The sequence below is a fragment of the Aplysia californica genome, unplaced genomic scaffold, assembly GCF_000002075.1.
Source record: "Aplysia californica isolate F4 #8 unplaced genomic scaffold, AplCal3.0 scaffold00161, whole genome shotgun sequence".
NCBI lineage: Eukaryota > Metazoa > Mollusca > Gastropoda > Aplysiida > Aplysiidae > Aplysia > Aplysia californica.
This window is the reverse complement of record NW_004797431.1, coordinates 319,422-329,846: the sequence shown is the minus strand read 5'-3', so window position 1 is coordinate 329,846 and position 10,425 is coordinate 319,422. Positions and strand designations below refer to the sequence as shown.

The following is a 10,425-nucleotide window of genomic DNA, read 5'->3' as shown; positions in this document are numbered from 1 at the left end:
GACGATACTACCTCAGGACAGGACTGTCCTGTCTCACTGATTTTGTAGCAATGTACAACTGCTCAGGACTCAATGCGACTAAAATGTCCTGTGCTCAGAAGTGTGGTACATTATACTCCAGTTAAAAGGTTTCAAACTTCAGACTGGTCTGTCCTGGGACGGGACTGTCGTAGTGCGGTAGGGGCCGAACTGCGTCAGAAAATCACCTGCAGTACATTTTTTTTACTTATGTACATGCACAAGGAGACTTACACATGCAACCTCTACACAGAAGTAGATACACACGCACTCTTTCTCTCACATCCCACCCAACTATCCATACACATACGAAGCTACCAACCAATATGTAAAAAATTCATTTAATACATTTTGAGGGTCTGTATGTAAATATTATACTTTTGTGCCAGAAAATAAGTATTCCCTGTTTTCTTGTATTGCTTCTCAACGACTTGCCAATGCTAAAAAAAAAAAGATAAACTTTCCCAACTGGATTTGCGAATAATAATAAGAGGGAAGCCCATACGTAAATAAGAGAGTAAATTAAATGTAAATTAATTAGAGGTCTGCGTGAAGTAGTATGAATTTATTGCATACAGAAAAGTGAGCGAATCGCGAAAGGTTGGAAGGGAGGTAACTTGTCCAATGTTCACCATCTTGACCCACCACATATGTCACATATGTAGAGTCTGTATTTTGATTTTGAAGAGTTGGCAGCAATGCACCTACATGTTGCACACACTCACACAACACTCTGCACCCACTCTCAGACACACCCTACACATTAACTTGAAAAATCACATACTACATGCAAGCACTAAATAAAACTAAAGAAAGTCATAGAGCATAATATTGGTGTTTATTATCACATTTTTAAATCACTTTGAATATTTTGTATAAGGAGTAAAAAAAACAACATATTGGAATGTCACATTAGCTCAAAGCATAAACTTGAGACTATATATGGTACATATTTTGGCATAGTTTTTGACATGCATAAGGTACTTGGACGGACCAGACATTAATATCGCGGTACATAAAAATTTGTTAACTCTTCCATTTTAGCAGATGAGGATTTAAACTTAACTTTCAACAGTAGAAATTTCATATGGAATCTACATCTAAAAGACTTTTACAAGAACTATCTCATTCAAAATCAATAAATTATCACAGTGAGATAGAAAACACATATGGCAGTCAAACTGCGGAAAAGCTCTTACATAAACAGAATAAAAGAACTATCTATTACAAAAATGACAAGCCACAATACATACATATTTTCCCTATCCACATTGGACACAGTTTCCCTATTGTCAAAATTTCTTGCTACTGGTACACTGCATATCATATAGCCTTCATTCTGCCGCAGTAACAAAATCGACTCCACCAGGACACTCGCTCAGATGACATCATCACCCAAGGCGTCACACAATGTGGCAATCTTTCTTGCTCTGATGGCATCATCACTCTATTGGCTTGCCGGGACAAGCACACCATTGATTAAGGAAGAACAGAATTGTAAAGGAATAATTCTGCATTCAGTCAACATCAAACTTCTGCATCCACTCTAGCTGTATCTTCATTAAGACCTTAAAATCTCAGCCAGTCCTGCATCATTGTCGTAAGACCAGCAGCAAGACTTGTCACTCACTTATTGTTTTACTTTTTACTGATAAATAAATGCTTTATAACATATCTTCTTCTGTAAATAAAAAAAAACAAAAAACAAACAAACAAACAAACAAACAAACAAACCAAAAACAGAAAGAAAAAACCCAAAATTTTTTCACAAGGTTCAAAAGCTCAGCAGTAGTTTTGACCTCGGCCTGTGACCCTGTTTCGTGACCTTAGACCTGCAGCAGGAGTGCAACTCCTCCAAGGACCCACTTGCTGGGCTTCTCCTTGGACTTGAGGTTGAAGGTCCAGACAAAGGTTGGGCCTCGGCTCTTGGTCTTGTAGACGGGACACTCGTATACACTACGGACGTCCATGCGGTCCACAGGGATTGCCTTGATAAACATGACGGGCATTGGTGGTGCGAGATCTTTGAGGCGAGCCTCTCCGATCATACCAGTCTGCATGTCCCAGCGGGCACCTTCCATGAACAGACCGTGGACGTAAGCACCCTCACGAGGTGGGCCTGCCATATCCTCCCTTGACTTCTTTGTCACGTCACACTGCAGACACATGCGATCCAGTGGCCACTCATTCTGAAATGCACAAGAATAGTAAAGGACTTAATTAATTACCACTAACAGTTCAAAATTAATATATTTCGAGAATAGAATACAAAAAGAAAAGAAACTTATTTGGTGACATACCGCTACCTCAGAATTACAAAGTTCTATCTGCTCAATACTTAGTCTTGAGAAATTTGACGTCAAAAGTTTTGAGTTTCACAACATGTCAAGTTTTTCGAATGCAATTCTTTGAATATCTTGATATTGACTCAGAATATTCTTCTGATATTGATAGAGCAGATATAGCATTTGTTTTCTGACCTCATGGTCTTGGTAAATTCAAAACTGCCAAAAATGTCAGATAGAACTTTGTAATTCTGAGGCAGTTATACGCTAAACAAATACAACTTAAATTCATGTTACAGAGACAGCCCATGTGAGGTCATTAGTTTCAAATACGAAGACAACATGCATACACATAGGATATTTACCGACAAGAGAAATGCAATGGGAATACAGAAAGATTTTTAAACTGTCTTGAATAAAATAAATCAAGATTAATAGAACAACTGTGAAAAAAGATTACAAAGTCATATTGATTTTTTAAAAAAATGGACCAAAAAAAAGAATCCATTTTAGTACTTCTGCAACCATATTTTTACAACATAAAACCCTATTTTCCTTGTCATCAGTGCCACCCACACAACCCAAAGAGATTGTAGAAAAGACAGAGACTAGATTTTTGTCTGGAACAGAATGTAACCTACATGCGTGCTGACAAATCAGTTATTTTTCGCAGTCCACAAATTAATATATTGGCCAAAAATTGAAGGGTCAAATTTTGTAGGTTTTCAATGGATGCCATATTCTTTAACTATAACATTCCTTTTATTATTTCATACTTATAAATTGCAAAAACTTCACCTAAAAACATGGTGTTTCTATTTCCATCAGGCTTGAAACCGAGAAGTAACTCATTTTGTCAGCTTGCTTCACATATATATATATTATTTGTGTAGCCACGGATTACCTTTCTGGCCATTTGCTGCATAATGGCTGTCAGGAAACTCTGGGGGTTGAAGAAGCCACCCAGCCAGACAGCAGCTGGCAGCTGGAAGTCAGATGTCCATGTCTCCAACTCCTTGACCCTCTGCAGAAGGTCAGCATACCAGGCAGACAAGCCAAACAGCGATGGGTAGGCACGCTTGGCCCAGTTGGCTGGCACATTGTCCAGGAACAGGCTGTTGCTGAGATCTTCCATGTCTGCGGTGATGGTCAGCTCACCCTGGTGGGAAGGGGGGGGAAAAGTTGAGGTCAAGGTAAAGTTAAGCAGAGGTGCCAACTGGCTACGAACGGAAATACTGAACTTTTCAGACTCCATGGAAATTCACATCACTTTTTTAGTCAATGAGCCTGAAGCTGGGCAAAATCAGGACATTTTCAGAAATCCTGATCCTCTGGTTAAGGTAAAATCAAATTATCATGCGACTTTATAACTATTGAACAGAACCTGCAACTATCACCACATGATATGGGATCTAAGGAAGAAAGTACCAGCATTGGTGGATCATTATCAATAAAAACAGTAATTTTCATAGTCATAATGTAATACATGCAGTTGCTCATATTTATCAGAATGTAAGAGAAAGAGTGTGCATATTTATACATTTGCAAACAGGGATCACAAAGTAATATCTAGTACACGTCTTTCAACCAAACAATATGGAGAAGACATGGTTTTGAAAATCTATTTCAGCCGCACACTGTGGATATCCTTTGTTCATGTAACCCTAGGCTATAAAGCAATGCCAAAACTGTTAAATGAACGATAATGCTTTCTTTTCAGCATAAAAAATTTCATATCGCTCATGACAAAAGCGAATAATATCATAATGAACACCACTGACAACTAATGGCTATGATTGCAATGGTTAAGGTCTTATTGCCTCGCAAGCACAAGATATAGGTTCAATTCCCAAAAGGGGGAGATATTTTATTAATCCTCTTCATCTTTCTACTGAGATGTATTCCACACAGCTCGAGGTCACCCTGATGCCATGGCAGGGTCCATGCAGAACATCTCACAAATGAAGCAAATGATATGTACAGCAGCATAAAACATTTACATTTTTTTTAACAAGCACAACTGACCTTGAGACCAAGATCGAGTTCTTTGAGGGAGCGGCGTATCTCACTCATGAGCATGTTCATGCGTTCACATTCCTGGAAAGCGACCACGACGTAAGGAGTTCTCTCCTCCGGCGGCACCTTAGCCATGATCTCCACCATGTTGAACTCATCCGGAAGTTTCTCTACAATCTCATCCAGAATGGACTTGACCTGAATAGAGAATGACTCAAGTAGCTCATCTGCTCTTATCTACATCTGTTAACATCATTTAAGTTAAGTAGTGAGTACGATACATACCCATTGACAATGTCTTATGAAACACAATGACAGCAAAAGCAAAAAATTTACCAAAAGCTTGAAACAGTGACTTTCCCAGTTAATTCTAGAAAGTGACTAACTAAAGAAATAATAATATTCTCTATTGCCTTCATAAAACTTTTCATTTAAGAAATAATATTATGAAATGTTACCTTATTTCACACTGACATATTATATATATATATATATATATATATATATATATATATATATATATATATATATATATATATATATATATCTACATGTATGTGTGTATGCATAATTATAATGCATAATTATATTTCATGAAAAGTTCCACAGCAAAATCATTTTGTAGTTTATCACTTTTCACCCACGCAGCGCACAGAGCGGACCCCCACGGACCAGGATACAGGTGCGGTACATGCTATATCACACCGTCGCCAATCGGCGTCCTGGGGGGAAAAGGGACGGCTTCTTACCGTTGCCGATCGGCGTTCTGAGGGGGCATAGTGTTAATTTGTTTCATATTTAATATTAAAAGTTTCACAAATAAGTTCAAATTACTGCCATTTACTGACAGATTAAAAAGCCCCCCCAACTATATCATTGTTCTAGTTTCCTCATTTAGTTTTTATGCATACTCTCAGTCTAATTTTCTTCCGTCTACAGAAACTTATGTCAAAATGGGGTTACCTTCTCCTCACGACTGACTCCTGCGCCAGCACCAGCACCCGCATCTCGTGGCTGCATCTCAAACACAGTACGGAACAAGTTCTCAGATGTGGTGGTCAGGAACTCAATCTCAGCATTTGGATGCAGACCATAGAGGTATGGGCTCTCTGGAGGCAGGCACTCATCAATGTACGTGTGGTAGCCTTTGTAGTCAGAGTTGGGCGGGATTGGGAAGCTGGGAGCTAAGAACAGCTCACCGTCAAGCTGTTAAGAGAGAAAAAAAATAATTTCATGCTGTAGGTTTGCTTCTACAGAAAAAGTACTATAGAACTTTTCTGTGACCTCATTTTAGTCCAGGGAAAGTTGGAATTTATCAGTACAGTGGAAACCATATATATAACAGGCCCGGTAATAACAGGGATCTGGTAATAACAGGGATTTTTTAAATCCCCGTTTTTTCCTACTCTTTGTCTCTATTAAAAGTTATCGGCAAAAACAGGGCCTCATCGAGCCCAACCGGTTATAGCAGGGGCAAAGGCTAGTTAACAATGTGGAGAGAGAGAGAGAGAGAGAGAGAGAGAGGGAGAGAGTGTGAGAGAGAGAGAGAGAGAGAGAGAGAGAGAGAGAGAGAGAGAGAGAGAGAGAACGACCTCTTTCATTATTGCCACCAACGATGTCAAGCACAAGAGAAAATGCCTTTCAATTCGCAAAAAATACGAAATAAGTCAGACTGTTGACAAAAAGCAAGCTCTGCTGGCAGAGATTTGTCATCAGTTCGACATTCCACAAGGGTCAATTCCCACCATTATCAAGGATAGAGAGAAGATAGTGGCAGCATACTCCAAAGAAAAGTTTGCTCTGGATCGAAAGAAGATGAGACTACGCGATGCAGATGCTGTGGACCAAGCTCTTCTGATGTGGTTTAAGGACGCAAGGAGAAAGTCGGGGCAAAACCCCTGTTCCTGGGTACTTGTGGCAAGGGAAACTACCTATGAACAAGCACAGCTAGATTAGTCCACAAATGCTCACTTTCCTTGCATTTCTGATTTAACAGGGATCGGATATAACAGGACTTTTTCTCTACTCCCACCATCCCTGTTATATCAGGTTTCCACTGTATAAAAAATGCACATTAAAGGAAACATTTGCCTCGAGTAAAAGATGAAAGCTTGATAGCTTTTAAAGCTTGTGATGATGGGAAGGTGTTGCTTTTTTATGTGTTCACCATGGTGCTGCTGAAGTGTGTGTGTATGTGTGTGTGTGTGAGTGTGAGTGTGTGTGTGTGTGTGTGTGTGTGTGTGTGTGTGTGTGTATGTGCATGCATGTGGCTGTGTGTGTGTGTGTGTGTGTATGTGCATGCATGTGGCTGTGTCTGTGCAACAGAGAGAGTATACAGAGTGAGTATTCAAACAAACAGAATTTAAAAATTTGCTCACCATATCAGGATGCATGTAGACCTCCAGATATGTTCGGCAAAGTCGTCTGTCCCAATCATCAGTGATGTGGCCTCCGTACATAATTTCTCCAAACAGGTAACGCAGATCTTCCCAAGGTACCTGGCAATGACAAAACAAGAAAGACTTTACTTCCAAAGAATTGGTCTTACAGCTTACAGGAATAGAAGGAAATGAGACTACACTGATTGTGACGACCAAGCCCGGTGGCTCAGAAAATAGTCCAGCAGGGGACAGGGGAAGTCAAACTTTTCAAGAAGAGCAGTTTATCAACTGGGTGACAAAAAGCACAGACATAGTTGTACACAACCACAAGAATAAACCAAGCAAGAGAAGCATTGTACATAACATCAAAAGGATAGACTAAACAGTAATCTTAGATGGTCCATAAAGATAATAAACTTTTGAGTTGGTCTCTGAAAAAAGTTGGCTATTCAGAAAAATTAACTTCCGAGTTCATTTCTGACAAAAGATACTACCTGGATTTGCCCCAATTTTTTAAACTTTTAGCCAGTATAAGAAAAGAAAAGTGAATTTCTTCATGAGCTTGTAGAAAAAGTTAGCTTTGGAATTTATTCTACATAGTTCCATTTTCCTTTCCTCTCTCTCAGAAACCTGTGAGCCTCAAAGCAAAGTCCACAACTCTCGAGACTCACCTTGGCATTGGCTTCCAAGTAGTTGTACAGCACATTCATGCTGATGGTCAAGTCTCCCGTGTTGTATGGGTACACACGGTTCCAACCTTGAGGGCCGAACTTACGGCGCTCACAGACCACAGCATGGAAGTAGCACAGGGCAAACAGGATAGACTTGAACTCACTCTCACGAGCGCACATCTCAAGAGTGTCCTGAGATGGAGAGCAAAGCAGCAGAAAATGTTAGAAAAAAAAGATTGTAAACGTGTTGTGTTGCTGTGAGCTGTCATAGAGACAATTTTCCATTAATTAAAATGTGCAACTATACATGATGCAATTCACTGGGATGATGTTCAGAGAAAATTTTGCATTCAACAACTAAAGAATACAATAGGTTAATTCTATTTTCTTACACAATTGTTGCAAAGTTGGGAAGTAAAATCTCCATAAACTCTTTTCAGATGAAATTATATGAATTAAATATGAACATACTCCCCTAAATACTTGCAAGTTTGAGTGAAGCAGTTTAAGAGAATACATACTAAATACCATATCAAAATTTTCATGTCAGCCCTACAACTTTTGACAACAAAGTAAAAGGTGAGGGAAAAAAGTCATAACAAGTTTTTCCATCACAGCCTTTGTGCTATATGGACAATGCATAGGTACCACGGTAGAAGTAAAACTTCTTAAAGGGACAAACTGACGGCTTAATGTAAGACTATCCTGTACACCAATATGAAAAGTGATGTACGAAGGAGTCTTACACTGAGTATTTGAAATAAAGTTGTCAATAATTCTAACTCAACTGGTCACTATTTTCAGGAAAAAACTTGTCATTATTTTTTATGATAAAACTAAGCATTTATTTCCATGAATAGACTTGTAATTTCTTTTCATGATAAAGCTTATTTTTTACTTCCTTGAATGAACACGTCGGTGGCCTAGTGGTTAGGCTCTGGGACTCGCAACCGTAAGGTCATGGGTTCGAATCCCATCAGGGGCCCGACGTTGTGTCCTTGGGAAAGGCACTTTACACAAATTTTCCTCACTTCACCCAGGTGGGAATGGGTACCCGACTATAGACAGGGAAAGATCTTGTCAGTTTGTTAGTGTTTGAGCACTTAATCAGCTGCTTGCACTATATGCTTCCCGGGAAGCTGAGAATGTTTCGGAGTGTTCTATGGTCTTCTGGGGTAATAATATAGTGTAAAGCGCATAGAGCCTGCTGTTGAGCGGGGGTATGCGCTATACAAATGCTATACAAATGCTATTTATTATTATTATTATTATTACACGCTAAACATTTTACTTTTCTTCTCTATAGGCTCTCTCACCTGATTGAAGTTGTCCAAGGCCTTGTGCAAGTTGGCGTACATCCCAGTTGGCGGCTCATTTGTAATTTTGATGGCCGATTCCAGGATACCTTGGGGAATGATATGGGCATCCGGGCTACCTGCCGGCTCTGCACTGATGAACAGACGGTAGTTCTCGTGGCTCTCGGTGGAGAACTCTTCAATCTTCTTCTCCAGACGAGACAACCACTTGGCGACAAGATGGACGTTCTAGAAGAAAAGAAAGAATGTAATCCATGCAAAGGAAAAAAACTCACAAACTACTTGCTGTAAAAAATAAGTCTCAGAAACTATGTATAAACTTAGTATACAAAATATAACTCCGAAAGTATTACTAAATTTAGCTCACTTTCTGTTTTTCCATGCCCACAGAGACCTAAACACAGAGTAAATGAGTATATTTGTTTCACTTAAAAGAAACAAATGAATACAATGACCATCATTCAGGGTTGAGTTAAAGCAAAAGAAACACATATGAAATATCTTGTGTATCATCAACAAATTTCCACAATAATGGCTCATGTCAGACTAAGGTTAGAATAAAACCTGACCTACCAGAGCATCCCATTCATGATGGCCTACCCAAACGTCATAAAGTAGAGTAAATGTGCTAAAAACTTTCCCATTTTTATAAAAGAAATTACAGCAGCCTGGGTCAGGAAAAACAAGAAATCAGGCACCTTTTGCCAATTAGCTCATACCTATGGAGAACCACTTCGGTGGACCACTCTCTTAGCAGGACGGTGATATTCATTTTTACAAAGCAGGTTATTCTACTTTAGATGAAAATATTCAGACTGGCAGAATCTGAAACCACCACAAAAACTTCATTGTCTAGGATTTAGATTTAATTAATAATTGTAAAATGCATAAAGCATGCTGTAGTGCATGGACATGTTGTTGTTGTTGTTGTTGTTGTTTTCTTTTTCTTTTTCTTCTTATCATAGAGTAATTTTCAGTTTGAGTATACTCCTTCCACCCTTAAAACTACCCAGTTCCCAACAGTAAAGTCGTGTCACTGACATGCCTGTAGGAACTCACCTGCAAAACGACCCAGTGACCTTCCTTGGCAGCCAGGTCCATGGCTTGCTCAGCTACAATCTCTTGACCTTGACCCAGGGAGATGTTGTGGAAGTTGTTGCTGTCAGTGTTAAAGCCGAGCTTCTTGCCCAGGCTCTCCACATCCTTCAGAGGGTCCACACCAGGGGAGAGAATGAAGAAGATGGGCGTGGCTGGACCAGACTCTTCAAATGATTTGGCAAATTCCACAGCTCGGCCTTCCACATACTTGGTTCCCAGCATCTCCTCAATGAAGTTCCTGCAGATAAGGAGAAGGAATATCAGGGGTGGGAGAGAGATAGGGAGAGTGAGTGGAGGAAGAAAGAGGAGGTGATGGAGAGGGAAAAAGAAAAGGGAGGCAGAAATATAGAGACAGGGAGAGAGGGTGCAGGAGATTAAAACATCATTGATTGAGAGACAGACAGACAGACAGACAGACAGACAGACAGACAGACAGACAGACAGACAGACATGCAAGGCAGGCAAACAGGCAGCCAGACAGACATATGAAAGTCTACCATGCTGCTCTCCCACCCCAAACCTGCTAGTAACAGTGTAACAAAGCCATAATTTCCATATGACATGTCTCAGGAGAATTCTTGGCATCAAAATTCAGGACAAAATATCAGACACCAAAGTTCTCAAGAGGGCAGATGCTAAA

At 39.7% G+C, this 10,425-nt stretch overlaps 1 protein-coding gene across 1 annotated transcript in view; it reads right to left on the bottom strand.

Moving 5' to 3' along the window:
- Positions 1-837: 837 nt before the first annotated feature.
- The window catches only part of LOC101860168 (dynein beta chain, ciliary), a 71,312-nt gene continuing 61,724 nt past the window's right edge, over positions 838-10,425 (bottom strand). Inside the window, exons 64-71 of the mRNA XM_005097671.2 lie at positions 9,747-10,023; positions 8,688-8,915; positions 7,372-7,563; positions 6,698-6,817; positions 5,283-5,525; positions 4,329-4,517; positions 3,208-3,462; positions 838-2,207 (exon numbers count right to left, since the gene is read on the bottom strand). Coding sequence (XP_005097728.1) covers positions 1,845-2,207; positions 3,208-3,462; positions 4,329-4,517; positions 5,283-5,525; positions 6,698-6,817; positions 7,372-7,563; positions 8,688-8,915; positions 9,747-10,023 — 1,867 coding nt within the window. The 3' untranslated portion in view covers positions 838-1,844. The remainder of the gene's footprint in view (positions 2,208-3,207; positions 3,463-4,328; positions 4,518-5,282; positions 5,526-6,697; positions 6,818-7,371; positions 7,564-8,687; positions 8,916-9,746; positions 10,024-10,425) is intronic.